The sequence below is a fragment of the Aspergillus clavatus genome, genomic scaffold, assembly GCF_000002715.2.
Source record: "Aspergillus clavatus NRRL 1 1099423829802 genomic scaffold, whole genome shotgun sequence".
NCBI lineage: Eukaryota > Fungi > Ascomycota > Eurotiomycetes > Eurotiales > Aspergillaceae > Aspergillus > Aspergillus clavatus.
This window is the reverse complement of record NW_001517097.1, coordinates 2637980-2655327: the sequence shown is the minus strand read 5'-3', so window position 1 is coordinate 2655327 and position 17348 is coordinate 2637980. Positions and strand designations below refer to the sequence as shown.

The following is a 17348-nucleotide window of genomic DNA, read 5'->3' as shown; positions in this document are numbered from 1 at the left end:
TGGACATCCTCTTTATTGAGTAAGCAGACAGACGGATACGACTGCATGTTCACGAGAACTGATGCTCTGGAGCCCACTGGACCCCAACGTCCACCTAGACCCTAAGGGCGAGTCAGATCTTAAGAAACCGTTTCAATGTGGCTTTATCGAGAGACACGAGTGGGTCAAAAGGATTAGCATTGCATACGCAATACAGTCCTATCGATTTCTCTTGTTTCTCAACACCCGATCTTTCTATGGATTTGCCTTCCGACCTCGGGTCTCGTATATGCACCTCCATGCCACTTGATTCATGGGCACAACGACTAAGTGGGGGAGTGTTGGGGAGGAAAGAATCCAGATTGGACCTCTCATTAGTCTGTGATTCCTGATCCCTGGCCAACTGGGTCTTTTACAGTCCTACCGGTGCTAAATTAAGCCACGACCGCTTCCTTGCTCATATAAAGCCAATATCCGTCCGCGTTGCCAGGATCCACGATCAGCCCATTTCAAGCCCGTGTCATAGACGTCGATTGACACTCTGTCTCCACAACAGCTAACAATGAAAGCGATGGCAGCGGATGATCATATCGGCTTGACTCCTACAATATCTGTTCCTCTGCAAGGATCCAGCATCGAAGTCGACACCGACTCGAACGACACGGATTCGTCGCTAACAGATAGTGATCTACACTCCATCACGACTTCAATCTCCTCGAGCATCGTGGATTATGTGTACGAAAATGGCCGCCGATACCACAAATTTCGTGAAGGGGAATACTTATTCCCCAACGATGAGACGGAGCAGGATCGATTGGACATGGTTCACCATATCTTCCGAATGATGCTCGGTGGCAAGCTGTACCAGGCTCCGATTCCTGACTCCCCCAAGCGCATCCTGGACATTGGTACCGGAACGGGAATCTGGGTACTCGATGTTGCGGATGAAGTGCCCGGCGCCAGAATCCTTGGGATTGACCTGAGCCCCATTCAACCGCAGTGGTAGGTCGTCGTACTTGCTATCTTCACGCTGTCGGCCTTCATGTCTGAACTCGGCTTAGGGTCGCTCCCAATTGCGAATTCTTTGTGGATGATGTCGAGACTGAATGGCCGTATTCCCAAGAAAAGCCCTTCGACTATATCCATCAGCGGAATATGGTCGGATCGATATCCGACTGGGACCGGCTGTTCCAGCAAGCATACCAACACCTCCAGCCTGGAGGCTACTATGAAATCCAAGAATTTCGGGCCTGGTTTCATTCGCAAGACGGCCCCCTGCCCGAGGATTCAAGTATTGCGCTTTGGCAACGCCTCCTGACCGAAGGCACGGCTCGGTTCGGGAAACCGTTGAATATTGTAGAAAAGCTCCCGAAGAAGCTGGCCAGTGCGGGCTTTAGCGACGTGCATGAGGATATCCTCAAGATCCCCATTGGCGCTTGGCCCCGTGACCCGAAACTCAAGCAGATCGGGCAATTCATGCAGATCCATGCCATTGATTCCGTGGAGCCTCTGACTCTGGCGCTCTTCACCCGCGTTCTGGGCTGGTCTGAGACGGAATGTCGCATTCTCATCGCGAAGGTGCGGCAGGAATTCAAGGACAGGAAGCAGCTCTTTGTTTACGCGCATTTTATCCATGGTCGAAAAGCTGAGAGGGGACTCTGCTGTTGATCAGTATGATCAGTACCTTGGTAGTCATTTCAAACATCACTCTCCTGTCATTTGAACAGTTGTATTCCGTCGTCCGTAGAGCAACGGCCGCAAAAGGCCATACCATCGCCTGATCCATGCAACAGAAATCCAGATAAATCCATCTTGAAGGACGAAAGAGGCAATGGTGATGCCCACTGGAGGGTATTAAGGTAGATACTGCTACTCCTGTCGAGTCATGGGATCCCACAGGACATCATGCTAGTTCTTTGTCTTCCCAGTTGGAGCAGACCCTCTGTTTTTTTTCTATATCTTTCTTCATTCATTTCCTCTCTATCTTGAGAGCCCTTGCTACAACCCGGAGCACGACGATACAGCCTCTTGCTATCGAAACGCGCTGATATGAGGACATCGGGCACCTCTCCCTGGAAGATCAGCCCGAAGAGCTCTCCGGACTTCTGCTTGATTTCCTGCGAGCAATTCGCAGTAAGAAGCGTGTGACATATGATGATCAATAATATCACTTGCGTATTCCGTAATGAATTTTTACCTTGGACGTTCGGTTAGCACACTTTTAATTCCTTGACATTCGGTTGGTCGGTATATAAGCCCGGAGGAGTTCTGATCGTGGTCGCCATGAGGACATACATAGTGACGAACCTGCGCAGTATGAGATAGCCGAAGATGAGGCAAAGAGGATGAGTAGCAAACTGCGGCGACAAAAAGGTTATGATCATAGGCATGAGCTAGATAAACTGTAACCAATATGAATTCTACTTTGGTCACAGACACACATTCTGCAGACGCTACACACTCCATATGATCGACAGTATCCATCACTGCTTGTCCTTGAAGTAAACTACAATCTTTAAAAACAGCCGGGGATACTGTTGCTGAGTCAAACGAATACCGCTGCTGATCCCAGCATCTCTGGTTAATCGATTTCAACCAAGCACCACCAAAAGAGGCTGACAATCCTGTTCTCCATCTCCAAAGAACGGTTTTACCAAAGGTGGCCCTGGATTTGGCCATTTGTTCCACGAATTTGATACAGGTTCCACATGAATCACATTCCCTTCCTTCAAATTGCCACTCCCCTCCCTCGCATCTAGGCACAAGAACCAGCGGCAGTGCCGCACTTGTTAGGGCACTGCCACCAGCAGGTACCACCACCGCACCATCCACTGCAAGTAGCACGGGGGGCGACAGCTTGGATTGCTTCAGGGGCTGGAGCTGGGGCTGGAGCTGGGGCGGGTGCAGCGACGGCGGTCGAGATGAGCGCCCCGAGGGCAGCACCAAGGAGGATTTTGAATTGCATATTCACGGACTGGTGCTATGGTGAGCGAGTGAAAGGATGGCCGGAGAGGCCACTCGCAGGGCATACCTGGTTTCAGTGCTTGATTAGAGTCTTCAGAGTGTCAATTGCTTTGTCTTCTCTTGATGTGATGTTATTGATGAGGACCGAATTAACAATCGACATTTACTGGTATTTATATCCTCGTCCCCCGCTGCATTCAGCTCGATTCTACTAGACACCCTCCATCGTGACATCTTCATTTACCCGGTAGGATATAAGATTGGGTCCCGTTCAGCGCATTGTCATCCCTCTCAGCATTGTTCTGCTTCTCCTTGACCCCCCCCCCCCCGGACCGGCGGGCCGTCTGTACTGTGCTAGATGCAAGGTGACATCCGCGCAGCAAGACAAGCGAGGTTGATCTTGAAGACACCCTATCAAGCATTCTCTTTGCCACCTGGCGAATATGGTATGCCGAAGCTGTGCTTTGCGTATGATAAGCCTGCTTCGGACCCACCGAAGGGAGCACATTATCCCACAAGCACCATTCAAGAAAGGCCTATTCGGTGAAAGCTCCAGCATCTCTCTTCCGGAGTATGCTCTCCATGAAACTTCACATCTCCTATGTTAGCCCGCCAGCCATATTCTGTCGTCCAGTTCAAAGGCTACGGTCTCACGTGAGACACAGGTGGATTGAAATGCGCACCTGCGGGATTGCCCTACGTACCGGAGCGAATGACAATCAGCAATCATATCCAAAGACACATCCTCACGGGCCATCCTACGTTTAGGCGATGCGGGATGATTAGAAGGAGGCGTTTCTGGGGTAGAGCGAAAGATGGGGTTGACTGGTCTTTGTGATGAAATATGAGAGATCCTTCATGCACCTGTTTAACCGGTAGGATACGCAGATGCAACATTGTCAAATAGTTCGTTCAACGCCGACAAAAGATCATCGGTTTGGCAGCTATGCAAGGTCAATATTAGGCAAAATGATGATAGTCCCTTCTTCCAAAGGATATAAATAAAGGTCCTGTTATGGTTCTGTGTTCTGCTCTTCGCTGATACCGGCAGGGTGAACATACCGGTCATACATTATCATACATCATCTAGTGTTGAAGAAAGAATCGATTAAGTTCCTATCAACCTCCTAACCCCGTCGTTAGTTCAAGATATATGCCCCGATGACCATCGATTTCCGGATGTTATCTCAATAGACAGTCCGAATACATTCAGCAGACACTGCAGAGCATCAGCGACAGGATAGAAGGCAGGCTTGACCTCGAGAGTCTCGTTGTACAGGCAAGCACCGCCCTCGAACACTCCAGGGATCCACGAGTAAGCATTATCGAAGTCCCAGACGATGACACCGACACAGACTTGATCTCCAGCCTTGGAACCTTCCGTCTGGGGAAGTTTGGGGGAAATGTAGCCTATAGTGTATCGTATATAGCCAATGACTTGAGGCTATACCCCAGTCCTCGACTAATGGAACTAATGATGGGGTCCAAGTCAAAAGACCGGCGGATAGCTCAAGGTGTGCTTGGCTTCAATGCGCTTGTCATTCTCCTGGTATGTCGCTCAGAAATCCTTGTATAGAGCAGCCTTGAGAGCGGGTATTTAACTAACAAATTGATTCACTAGCGCGGATTCAGCCGGCGGGCTTTATCTGAGATATATTGTAGCGAGTAGCTGCTGTTGAGCTAGTTATACCCGTCTAAAGACACGCAATGATACGCGACATACGTCAAGAAAAACGAATCGACAATGATCGAATACCGGGCAGATAATAGCATGAGCGTGAGAGACTTGATACCCTGAAGGCATCAAAGATCCCAAGCTGATCGCAGCTGCACTCGTGCACACTGATCGTCATGAAGCTATTCTCGTGATCATCTTGAGAGAAACCTCCGACAGACACTTCAGGCTGCCAGGCTGCCACTCGACTTTATCACGTGCTCAGGCGTCTCAACGCGTCGCTGCTTCTTCTCTCAGCAGTCGCTCTTCACCAAGTTCATCAAGTCATCCAGACTCTCGCCTTTGCTCCTTGTGTCTGTCCATATCAGATCGAGCCTGAAACGCCAAATAACCGTTCTTGGCGTCTGTCTTCAAGCCGACTTGTTCCAGGTTCTGTAACTGTTGGCTTGTTAGCTCACTCGAATCAACCGTTTATCTCCGCACATTCCTGGCGTTAATAATGCCTTCTACTGATGCTCTCCGTATGCTTTGCTTTCTCTATGGCCAACCGTATTGACTGAGAGTGACTAATGATTTACCCCATTCTTTATTGCATAGAGCCCCCACTTACCCCTGCAGAGCGAGCCATTGTCCAGAGCTATGGCGGTTGGACGCAGTTCATGCATTCTTTTGGCCTGAAGCCATGGGATTTTGATGACATCGACGAAGCCAAGCAGATTGTTGCGAGCCTGGCTGCACATGACTGAGGCACGACGGTCAAAGACAAATTTGCCACAAGACTATTCTCCCGTGAGACGCACACAATGGGAGTGTTTTGTCCCGGTTACAGGATGATCTTCTTGCTCGATGAAGCTGGCTTCGCAAGCCAATGAGCTAAGAGGTAAGCTTTCCACCCTGTATGATCTAATTTCGCATCCATGTGGCTGATAGGCTCAGAGGCGGAGGTATCTCTTTATGGTGAAAACCGTCACGAATCATGATGTAGAATTATGAAGATACTTGTGTGGACGCAAGCTGATATTGTTCAATGAAAACTCGGTTTATAATATCCCTTTATCGTGGGTGTGCCCACATAATGTAGCATTGGTATCATCTTTTCATCCCTTCACACTACCTCCTTCATGCGAGTATGTAGTTACAAGAGCTTGGTAAGGAACGGATATGAGCTGCCATGCGCGAATATGCGCCCGTCAGTTCCTCGATGGCAGCCGACGGAATGAACAGGGTTTGTGGACTTTCCACTTTGATATGCTGACTGACCCAAGCCTTCTGTTTTTGGATCCCTTGCTGGGCATACTTCACCGCGTCGGTGAACTCGCAATCCCCGAGTGCTTAGCTCGCTGGGGACAAGGCTGCAAGATGCCCTTCGATGTAGGTTAGAAATAGGCCGAGGGATTGTAGTGCGGCGAGTGCCTCGTACCTACCCGATGCATCGCTGTCATGCACCGTGGACACAGTCATCAACCTAATATATATCCCCGGGTGCTAGGAATTCTATTTCTGGGGACGACACCGGATTCACTTCGAGAGTACATCAAATTGGCTCCCCCAATTGTCAGTAATTTCACAGGGATTTTCAACAAAAAATCTGAACAGTACCTGGGTCAATCCTGTACATATTGACCTTCTGCCTGGAAACCAAGGCCATCTCAGGCAGCAAGGCCGTCACAACGAAGAGTGACGTCATCATTCCCAACTTGCGGATTTATGCCTGAGGCATTTGTCCGTCTCTATTTCGTCCACGTGATGTTCATGCTTCACCCTTTTGAAATAACACAACAGACAGGCACAAGAGAGAAACCAGTGGGATATCATACCCCTGGCATTAAAAATGGTTTCATTCAAGAATATGGTATCATTATCTCTCAAGTAACTAAAGTGCCGATGCTCGACCGCGCTTTGACAGGTGTACATCATGGCTGGACGGGACTAAACCAGTCTGCATCCTCCATCTCTCGTATCAAATGGTCAAACACTGGCAAAGGGTTGCTATGAGAAAATTCACAAGGCGACTGCAGAGACCGGATACTCTTTGCCGTATTCTGACACGATCCACTGACAGAATTCCTCCCACTGCTGGTTCCAGTGTTGCATGCGCTGAGCCTTGAGCCCATCACCGCGCGCTGCCAGATCAATATCTCGGAGCCAGTCGGCATCGCTTTGGTCCTCAAAGTTGGACCAGCGAAGACTGTTCTGTGCTAGAGCTCCCTACTGTTGTGTTAGCATCAGTACGGGATGATTCGGAAAAGGTTCCCTACCAATCCAGCCAGACCGATATTGTCAAATCCTTGGATGGTCTGATAGAAATCATAGCTCAAGCCAGCAATGTCCTGTCCTAGAATGGCTGGATCATCGTTGCTGATGGCGGTGGGAACACCGTGCGCGATCATGGCAGGCAGGGGATGATGCAGAATATCGGTCGCCAGGCGCAACACTTCGTTCGAAATGGGACACACTTCCACCATGACAGCGTTGTCGATCACTTCTTCGATCAGCTTGGGGTGCTTGTACAAGGAGAATCCGTGTCCAACGCGGCGGGACTTGAAAAGAATCGCGTCCACCAGGTTGTAGTCCGTCGAATTGCCATCCCCAAGGGTCTCGCCGGCATGGAAGAAGAAAGGGATGGTCAGGTTGAGATACTGCGTCTGCTCCTGAAACCAGATCAATTCCGGAGCCAGGTCTGAGAGAGGACGGCCGAGGTCCTCTTGCGCCACCAGATCATAGCCACTGAACAGCTCGGGGAACTTTTGCTTGCGCCCAAGGGCAATTTTCATGCCTGACGGTAATGTTAGTAATTAGCCAAAAATGGAGAAAAAAGGTCGACATACTCTTGGTGATCTTTTCGCGGTCCTTGCTTCTAGTGTCAGACCAGATCACTCGCGCTCCCCAGAAGTGCTTTCCCTTGTCAGTGGCCTGGAACTTGTCCAGCTCGTCCAGCATCACCTCCCACCAGACATCCAGGTCCGGATCAACGTCTTCCTGGCCGGTGTGGACCAACTTGCCGCTCGATCCGCCGCTGCGGATCTCAACCCAGTTGATACCATCGTCCACGAGGCTTTCGAACAACTTCTGGTAGAACGTCCTGACGACCGGTTCATAGCTGAGCATACTATCTGTTGGTCCGAAACACGCCTGGAACCGTCTCCAGATCTCGTCGACACCGAGCTCATGGCGGATGGAGTCCTCTGGCAGGATCGTGAGCTTTGACTTCATGAAATCAATGAAGCCGGAACGGCCGCGGGGAAATTGGTCGGCCGTGATCTTGACGGAAACCTTAGTATTGGGGACATAGTCCGCGGAGGAGATCGTCTCCGCAGAGGTGTTAATGGTTGTATTGACATGCGCAAAAGTTACGGTCGCATTTTCAGCGCTCCGCTCATCGAGGATGGGCTGTGATGTGGAGATCACCATGCCTTCTGTCTCGATGATTGTCTCGAGAATCGTGTCGTACGGCAACATGGCTGAGAGATGAGCGTGGAGCAAAGCCCCCTTGGGCATGCGCTTCACAATCTGCCAGAGCTTGGTGGCATTGATGTAGGGCCTGGCGAGCGGGAACATCTCTCCGGCGAATCTCTCATCTTCTGGACGCTCCGGCGTCCCAGCTTGCCTCCAGTAGTCCTCAATCTCTTCCTGACGGATGGCCTGGACGATCACATCAGCCTGGCGGACCACGACCGAGAGATTCTGACGGAACTCATGGTCTGTGAAGAGATCAGCCAAGGACAGCTCAACGTTGGTATTGCAGGGACTTACCTTGTCGCTGCCTTTTCTCCAGGGTGATCATGGCCGACCGTGCCACAAGATGTCGCTTGACCGCGCTATCATTGGGATCGGGCACATCGTCGGGAATGATGGTTGCAGTCGCGACCGCCAGCGAAAGGGCAAAGCCCACGAGACATCGCAGCTTCATGTCGGATGACTGCTTCCCTGAGGCCTACTGGGAGAGGTGAGGGGAAAGGCGCCAACAATACTCTACCTCTGCGTCGTGAACGGCCCAACTGACCTAATATATGGCTATTCCACGCGTGTTGGCCAACACCGAAAAGCAGTATCGCTGAATGTTTTGACCGTCCCGAATTCCCGATCGGGCAGGCTTGATCCACATTCTCTGGCATGATCAGCGCTGCATGTTCCATTCTAGCACAGCGCTATCCGACACTATTGAAATGACCCCTGCTGTCCCTTGCGGACGGGCTTCGGCTGTGGTGGTTTCCCCTGCAGTGCCTTGGGCCTTGATCCAATTGCCATGGCTCCTGAGGACGGAGAATATCCATATCGCCATCTTCGATACCCTCTGAGTCAATCTATTGGGTCTCAGTCTCATATCTCGAATTCGATTGTGTTACGCGGTGCCTCAGCTACGGCATGTCTCTCATCCTTCCTTGGCAATGTTGATAAACAGTTGATGAAGAGGAGGCGAGCCCGTGCCGAGTCACGCCTGTACCATTTTCTGGCACGACAGATGCCTCGCTCATGACAGATGTCAAGCCGGGAGATGGGATCACAATTAACCTTGGGGGTTGTGCTTGTGACTAACAAAGTTGGACGAGATAGAGGCAGATGGCGTCAAATCGGAGATTTCTGAGCGCCACTATGCTCTAAGTCCCCACTACGCTATGCTTGCTTTTGAGCTTGGATTATGTGGCTTGAGGCTGCAGCCGCAATTTTTGGAAAACCCTGGGATAGATAGACGGCTGGCTACGGTGCCTCAGTGACCCGAAATGTACCGGATCCATTGGTGTGGTCGTCCTCGACGGTGATGTCCGTAAGATCCTGGTTCTGACCGGTTCAGTCTGCATTTCAGATTAGCCCGACGAGTCATGGGTGATACATACTATCACTGCCAGTCAGCTGGGTCAGCTTGATGTGGAATGCGACCGTCAAATCTACATGTCTCACGGCGGATGGCCTCGATGTGTTGGTAGTATCAGTCTCTGGAATTACGGCATGCCTACATCGAGAACAAGTTGCCTCGGCATCGTTGGAGATGTTCACCAGTGAAGCATCTACCCCTGGCTTTATGATTCCAAGTCTCTTGGGGGAGACAACTCAGAAGGACATATGGTTAAGAGAAAGGAACATGAATGTTTCATCTGCAGATATCTGACAAGGACCATTGGAAATCATTACTGCCCAGCCTGCATCACTTCCTCCATCACTGATTTCTCCTCCTCCCCCCACCATTTGCGCAGAATCTCCTCGCCGCGCCGGGCTTTCTGCGCCGCGCGATTGCGATACACGCTGTCAATCTTGCGCACGCTCTCCTCGTCACTCACGCACCAGCGTTTCAGCTCATCCTCCCACTCCTTGTATGTCAGGGAAGGATTGTTGTAATGCGTGCGGATATTGGCCAGGCAGTGTGTGTGCAGAGTCTTGGAGAGACTGGCGTACTTTGCATTGTCGCGTGGAGTTGCGCGCGAAGGAATGAGCGGTTTCAGGAAGAGATACATGATCGATTTCGATTCCAGCGCGGCTGTCAAGAAAGGTAGAGCGGTGGTGGTGCAGAAGGGTTGTGGACCAAGGGCGAGGTAGGAGAGAGATGATGAGGCAGTTACCAAGGTAGACAAGGCGTTGATCGTGGATTCACCAGAGAGGTAATTGAACCTGTCTCGTTAGGATCCTGCATCCGTATTAGGCAGGAAACAAACTCACCTGGCATTCAAGTCCTGTGTGGCATAGCTCTGGCCGAGATCCAGGGTCTCGAGAGCAGGGTGCGCATGCAACGAGGTGATCAGTGGCGCTGCACCCTCATCTGTGAGCCCAATCGATTGCAGCGACAGACGATGCAAAGTCTTGTTCTTTTGCAGTCCATGTGTCAAGGCCTTGGCACCAAGGTCACCGATCGGATTGTTGGACAAGTACAGGGAAGAGAGCTGACACTTCGGCGATGCTAGGTAGCGAGCGATGGCCTCGCAGGCTGCCGTCGATACCCCAGTCGCAGACATATACAGAATCCGCAGAGGAGATGGAGCTGTAGAAACATTTTCGGCCAGCCTGGTGAATAGCTCTGCAATTGCCGCGTCTCCGAGCTCGGTCTGGTCAAGATCGAGGGTTCGCAGATTGGGCGTTTGTGTAATCAGACGGAAGAGCGCATCGACCGACTGCGGTCCCAGCGGATTCCGCTTGAGCCAGAGATTCGTGACGGCTGGCGAGTTGACCAATGCATCGGCCAAGGGCGAGAATGAGTCTCCGTCGATGCAATTCCCGGCTAGGTACCACGTGTCGATGCGGTCGGGATAGTCTCGCACGAACTGTGCGATCGATCGTGCCCCAACAGGCCCGATGATGTTATTGCCGAGCAGGAAATGGCGCACAAAGGTGTTGGACCGCAGACTCTGCATCAGTCGGGTGATATTGGGTGGACCCAGAGCCATTTTGCACAGGTCCATCCGGCCGTCCTCGTATAGAACACCCTTGTCGAACTCAAGGGTGGGGAGATCGTAGTAGGGCTCGGATGCTCTCTGACCCTGGCTGGTGGGATCTGTCGCAGTTTCATGATTACCGCCGAGCTGGAGATGGTCGAAAAAGGGGCTTAGCGAGTCGGCATCGCTGATCTCAACTGGCATGGGCAGACTGGGGGCCCCTTTGAGCATGTCGGGAGCGACTGTCTGATCCCACGGCCCTTGCGCCAGAATCCGATCGGACCAACGCGGTTGCGGCTCTTGGGATACTTCTTTCTTTGCTGCCGTACTGGCGCCCGCGCTTGTATGCCCGGCTCGTCGCACGGCTTCTCGTAGCTTGGCCAGATCTTTCTGGTAACGGACCTCCGGGGCATCGTTACCAGCACCAGCGGGATAGATGCGAGCTGCGGTCTTCTGGATGAGACTGGTATTGTTGGCATCGGAAGGCGCCAATAGGATAACCCTGTCGATGTTTTCGGGGCTTTCCAGTCGAGTCAGATTATCTTTGATGATGGAGGCCCATTTGGCAGCCTCTTCTTCCGAGCCATCAGCCGCGAGGTGAGGCTGGTTTAGAGAAATGGGCTGGGATGTGATTACTGTTGCGGATGCCATGTTGATGTTGATGTTGATGTTAATGTTAATGAGATGACATTAACTTGGGGATATAGACTGCCATTTTATCATCGCTCGATTGAAGAAAGCATGCAGGTTGAGTCACTGACTCACAACTGAAACAACCGTGATAAGCGTTGTTGCCAAGCACAATTCAGCCTCGCAGGTGGAAGGCCAAAGACAGAGATGGAACCAGAATCAGGCAACATAGGGCAGTTTGTCTCTGAGAATTACCCATCGCATATCACAACTAAACGCTGCTTTCTACAGGATCCAATGCCTGCACCACCTGCGCCCACTCGCCATAGCCATACGCCCCCGGTACCGACTCTCCATCCCACAGACTGGCCATCACCACGCGATCCTTCTGGTCTCCCTCCCAGGGCTCTCGTCCGTGCTGTGCGATGACATTATCAAAAACAAGAATATCTCCTTGCTCCCATTTGTGCAGCACGCGGATGTCGTCGGTGATTTGAACTAGTTGCGCCAAGTGTTCCTCCGGGATGGGGGTGCCGTCTCCATACAATTGCTGCGTGAGATTCCTCCTCCCTCCGTGGTTGTTGACGGTCATATTCTTGTAGTACGCTGCGAGGCCTGTGAAGAGGCTGGGGAGATTGGTGCGTGGCTGCGTCCGAATGGCCGGTAGACGATGCGTCACGACCAGCCCGTCCTCCGTCCATTCCCAGGTGGTGAATTTCCCTCGGCCATAGCGGGCGATCTGCGCTTCCATCTTCCGTCGCTGGGTTGCTTCATCATCCCCCTCTTGGACTTCCTTCCCAAATGCCTGTCGCAGCGAAGATCCCCCGACATACGCGGGCTCCTTTTTGTACACCACGCGACTGAGGATCCCCTTGTCGGCGAGCTGCTGGATCAACTCCGGTATCTCCAGCTGCGCCCGATGGAACAACTCCAGCGACGACGAGATGGGCGATTCCCCGCCGCGAGCTGGCACCCGGTGGCCGTAGAAGAAGATGTATTCTGGTGCGTGCGGCACCTGGGGGGATTCGTTATGATTGTAGATCAGCACGTCCTTGGGAGCTTCACTCGCCGGCGCCACGTTCGGCGCCAGTACGGGACGATCGACTACGATTCCAATGATCTCATGGGGCCTGTAGCCAAATGCGTGTGCGAAGCGGCTGAAGTCCGTGGCGTTGTGGATGGGCAGACCGCGGAAGAGGAGGGTGCCATGACGGGCGAGTGCTGCGGTCAATGTGCCGTTCTGTGCTTGTAGTGAGTTGACTGTCTCGACGACGTCGTCGAGAGTAATATCCGTCTCAATGCCAGTGGATGGACGCAGGGCCAATGGGCTGACGGTGTCTGGAGGATGTGGTGGACCGAGAATACGCTGGTTGGTTGAGGGCAGATCAAACGATTCAAACGTGAATCCAGCAGCCGGTGCTTTGAAGGATTGCTTCTCATAGAGCTTCGTCATGGTGGCTACGATAGCGTATATACTGGGTCGAGCAAAGAAGAGACGATCGAGGAATGGCCTACTTATATGTCTCTCCGAGCGATGTTGCACCGAGACCAGGATGGAGAAACGCAATCGATCAGTTCAGATCACGCACTCGTTGACCCCGCAGGCGATCACTCTGGCTTGTTCACATCTTTGATCCATCAGACAGATTGCCTTTATTGACTAGCTTTGGCAACATATGAACCACGACCCTCGTCTGGATATTAATGAGATACGAGGATGCCAAGCACATTGCCTGCATTTGAAGTCTTTATCTATCCCCCTCTCTCCATCTTTCTCTTCTCTGGACTGCTGCCTTCCGGAGAGGCTCTCATACGGCTTCAGTGCCTTCAGCAGCAAAAAAGAGGATCATGGACCTGTAGGGAATCTCTACGCATCAAACCTCACGGGTGAATTGAGATTAATGATCTCAGCTATCATTGTCTTGGGCCGTTTGGCAGGAATCATCTCCAAAACGCAGAGTCCCCTGCGCCATATAATCTGGCCATGGTAAGATCTTCATTCTCTACCAGTGGTGCTATATGATTCGCCTGTTTACAGGGAAGTTCAGTCCCGAGGAGATCCGACAAGCGTACGAATAGAAATCTCTGATCTACCCAATCAGTCACCCTTGTTCTAGTTCTATACATATGAGTACCCTCAACGATTATAGACTGAACTCAATCCGATTGCCTGCGTAGTCCCTGGCGAAGAACCGAGTCGGATATTCTACTCCTTTCGAGCCTATTCCGAGCCGTTAGTATCGTCACTTGTAAGGGGTTTATCGAGCCATACCGGAAGACTCGCCTGGTTGATCAGCATGGAGAGGAGCAGCAGGACCCCCGCGCAGATGGTGATCCCAGATCCGCTGCTGCAATCTCTGCAGATCATCCAACGACCCTACACGCAGACAGGGATGCCGTCTCGAGTTAGGTTCGTTCGGCCCAAAGGCAATATGGATTTGTTGACTACCATCAGGCGTGATGTTGAACCTGTCCTCTATTAGCGCCTGGCATGATCAGCCTGGGGAGTGAGTCCATACCAAGCAAGAGTCTCCCTCTGGAGCTGCGGGACTGGGGTAGCAGTCAGTCCTAAGGTCTCTGCATAGAACTCGGTTGCTTCCTTCAATGTCCCCGGTGGGACAAGGAGGTTGACGTGGGAGATGGCTGTGATCATTGGGATATGCGGTCTGTCGGGTTGATAACAAATGGCTTACTGCGGGGGGAACGACGGATCTTATATGGCTCGGAGAAAGGCCGATGACCCAGTCAATCAACCGAAATCCGAGTCCCGTCGGAAACCTTCTTTTGTGGGTGATAGTGGATGATTCTATCCCCCCATGGAGGCAAAAAACGTGGCCCATTCTACATCATTCTCTGCCATGTCTTCGAGGGCTGCTTGAACTTGGGCCAGTCACACAGCAGTATGATTGAACAGAGACCATCCTACCTGGTGCCATGATTCTTAGCAGGTAACCTTGAACGCAGGCAAGCTGTGTATTTTCCCACGGCACAAGTTGGCAACGGTACCAGGAGGATGCCTGATCCCATGTACCGTGAGCGTACCTCTCACAAGGGCGGGGCATATTGCAGTAGATCTCAAACTGGTGAAAATTCCGCGCCACGCGATTCTTTTCCTGATATGAAGGAGGTATTCTTGGCTTTTCGTCGCCTGCGCTCTTGGTCATCGCTAACGAGAGAGTCATCTGTCCATGACTCAGGAGCCTTTCGCCCTCCAGCTTCAGAGCACTCATGTGTATACCTCTGGTAACTGCGGTGAGATTGCTTCTTCTGCTTTGGCTTGAGCTTCTAGGGCGATGGCAGATCCAGGGAAATGTCTGTTCATGTACCCGCATGTACCCGGGGAGAGGCAGAGAATGCAGTGTATGGGCGGTAGGAAAGCGGTATGAACCGATTTGAAAGTCTAGAGGACATTCAATATTATCTTGGTGTAATGTGTTCGTGAATGACATTCCTATTTCAGTTCAATGAGACTTGAAGCACACTATCTGCCCGTCGGTGCACTTACCCTCAATCTAGTTTCAACATCAGCAACTCTCAATGGCCGGGTTGATGAATTCGCTTTCGATAAACTCGTTTATAACGCAAGTATTCGACCAGAATATGCCAATCTGTTTTACAAAGCCTGAATAGCATCACCTCGGGCTACAGCTGTCTGATTCTGGAACAGAAGGCTTAGGAGCTGCACCAACCTTCTATCAGTTCCAGCTAACCAGTAGAGGCCTCAAATGAGACTCTGATGATCTCTTTGCAAACGAAAAGACTTCTATAGGATCCTCGAAAAGAGACCACGTCCTCTCAACAGGCAGCGGGATCATCACCACTGGATGCCCAGAGATATCGAGGATATAGGACCCAAAAACGGACCCAAAACCGGTCGGTGTATGCAGGACGGATACGTTCATGTCATCTCGTTGACCTCGGCCGTGCTGGTATTGGGAGAATGGAATAATGCAAGCATCTAATCATGCATACCAAGACTATCGGGCCATCTGATCCACGCAAGCCCGACTTTGTTAATAAAGTGTGGTCTGTTCCAGCGGAGAGTTTTAGGAGTTGGATTTCTAAGCAGCGAAACGGGGTATAATAAGAAGAACATATAAGCCTTCTTTCATCGAGATGTTATCCTCACATATCTCATATCATCCCCAGACTCAAACATGTCACCTATTCGTGTAGGTCTCATTGGCCTTTCAGGCGCGACCGACTACGAGGGCACTTCCTGGGCCTCCAGTGCCCATCTTCCATTCCTTCAGCGCTCCGAACACTTTACCCTCGCGGCCTTGCTCAATACTTCGGTTGATTCAGGCAAGGCTGCGATCAAAAAATATGGATTGCCGGCGGATATCAAAACATACGGCAATTCACAAGGTAGCTCCCGAGTTCCGCTGGGATTGACCCCCGGTACTGATCGCCTACAGATCTCGCCAATGATCCCGACATTGACCTGGTGGTATGCGTCGTCCGTGTAGATAGACACCTGCAGACCGTGCGGGCCAGCCTCGAGGCGGGAAAGACGGTCTTTGTGGAATGGCCGCTCGACAAGAATCTGGAAGTGGCCAGAGAAATGGTCGACCTGGCAGCGGCGCACCAAGTAAAGACACTCGTCGGTATTCAGGCGTCTTTTTCGCCTGTCATCCGCAAGATGCGTGAACTTGTCGACCAAGGCACCATTGGACGAGTCTTATCGAGTACATTGCTCGGGTCTTGTGGTAATGAGCTCACCTCTGAGAGCAAGAATGTGCGATACTTCTTGGACAGAACAGTGGGAGGAAGTCCGATGAGCATCCATACAGGCCATACTCTCGAAGCCGTAGCTACGGGTAGGTTCAACCTTTCCAGTTAAGGAACCAAGCTAATGCATGACAGTTTTGGGTGAGTTCAAGAAGTTTTCGAGCAGCTGTGCGATTAGTCGTCCGGCGCTCGACATTGTGGACTACAGCAACGGCCAGGTCGTCGAAAAGGCAGTTCGGAATACAGTCCCTGATCAGATTTTGATGCACGGCACTGTGGAAAAGTCCGATGCCTTTGTGACTATAAGCCTGCATGCCGGCAAAGAGATCCCAGGTCTTCCCCGGTTGGACTGGCGCATCCAGGGCGACAAAGGCTGGCTCCGATTGACATCGGCCATCCTGTTTCAGAACGTCGGCAGTCCAGAGACCAAGCTGGAGCTAGTGAAACTTGATGGAAGCGTAGAGGAGATCTCTGTGGAAGCGGATGAATGGGACAGTCTGCCGATTCCGGCTCAGAATATCGCTCGACTGTACGAAGCCTACCGCAGGGATGAGTGGTATCCTTCGTTTGCCTGGGCTCTTCGGCGACATGAGTTGCTTGATGGGATGTGGAAGCGATTCGACGAGGGCGGACAGCTTGCATGATTGATATTCACGATTCTATTTATCTTATGGTTTATTGTTCATTGAGTTCATGCCGTTTACAAGTGTCTGTCAATACAAAGATAATATATCTTGCGGCTTCTTGATTACCAACCCACTTCAAGCATAGATCATTGAAGTGAACAGGAACTCTCTTCTCGAGTCAAATTACTTAAATACTAAATAAATCATTTCTTGTAGGATTTGAGAAATTGCACTGACAAGTGAAAAATACCAGCAAGAAGTACAAATCACTTGGCAGTGACACCATCACGTCCCGCAATGAGGTGACTCTCGCTGGACCAGATTCCAATTGCCCCTCACTGCCACGGCCAAATCAGAAAGTTATGGAGAAGAACAGCTCGA

The 17348-nt window shown here is 51.4% G+C and overlaps 6 protein-coding genes across 6 annotated transcripts, besides 2 other annotated features; 2 read left to right on the top strand and 4 right to left on the bottom strand.

Annotated features, from left to right (window-relative positions):
• Nucleotides 1–541: 541 nt before the first annotated feature.
• ACLA_042390 (class I SAM-dependent methyltransferase) lies at nt 542–1647 on the top strand (the record flags this gene model as incomplete). The annotated part of the gene is made up of 2 exons (XM_001271442.1): nt 542–981; nt 1041–1647. 2 exons carry the CDS (start codon nt 542–544, stop codon nt 1645–1647), a joined length of 1047 nt encoding a protein of 348 aa, XP_001271443.1.
• Nucleotides 1648–2849: 1202 nt separating this feature from the next.
• Nucleotides 2850–2878: a microsatellite.
• Nucleotides 2851–2878: a microsatellite.
• A 3741-nt stretch (nt 2879–6619) lies between these two features.
• ACLA_042380 (adenosine deaminase family protein) lies at nt 6620–8528 on the bottom strand (the record flags this gene model as incomplete). Its single annotated transcript, XM_001271441.1, has 4 exons — nt 6620–6826; nt 6877–7394; nt 7447–8319; nt 8372–8528. The coding sequence occupies 4 exons, from the start codon at nt 8526–8528 to the stop codon at nt 6620–6622; spliced, it is 1755 nt and encodes a 584-aa protein (XP_001271442.1).
• A 1216-nt stretch (nt 8529–9744) lies between these two features.
• ACLA_042370 (uncharacterized protein) lies at nt 9745–11631 on the bottom strand (the record flags this gene model as incomplete). The annotated part of the gene is made up of 2 exons (XM_001271440.1): nt 9745–10222; nt 10271–11631. 2 exons carry the CDS (start codon nt 11629–11631, stop codon nt 9745–9747), a joined length of 1839 nt encoding a protein of 612 aa, XP_001271441.1.
• Nucleotides 11632–11881: 250 nt separating this feature from the next.
• ACLA_042360 (TauD/TfdA family dioxygenase) lies at nt 11882–13063 on the bottom strand (the record flags this gene model as incomplete). Its single annotated transcript, XM_001271439.1, has 1 exon — nt 11882–13063. The coding sequence occupies one exon, from the start codon at nt 13061–13063 to the stop codon at nt 11882–11884; it is 1182 nt and encodes a 393-aa protein (XP_001271440.1).
• A 691-nt stretch (nt 13064–13754) lies between these two features.
• ACLA_042350 (putative glyoxalase family protein) lies at nt 13755–14263 on the bottom strand (the record flags this gene model as incomplete). The annotated part of the gene is made up of 3 exons (XM_001271438.1): nt 13755–13831; nt 13883–14079; nt 14130–14263. The coding sequence occupies 3 exons, from the start codon at nt 14261–14263 to the stop codon at nt 13755–13757; spliced, it is 408 nt and encodes a 135-aa protein (XP_001271439.1).
• Nucleotides 14264–15767: 1504 nt separating this feature from the next.
• On the top strand, nt 15768–16985 carry ACLA_042340 (uncharacterized protein; the record flags this gene model as incomplete). Its single annotated transcript, XM_001271437.1, has 3 exons — nt 15768–15978; nt 16029–16430; nt 16477–16985. The coding sequence occupies 3 exons, from the start codon at nt 15768–15770 to the stop codon at nt 16983–16985; spliced, it is 1122 nt and encodes a 373-aa protein (XP_001271438.1).
• Between the last annotated feature and the right edge of the window lie 363 nt (nt 16986–17348).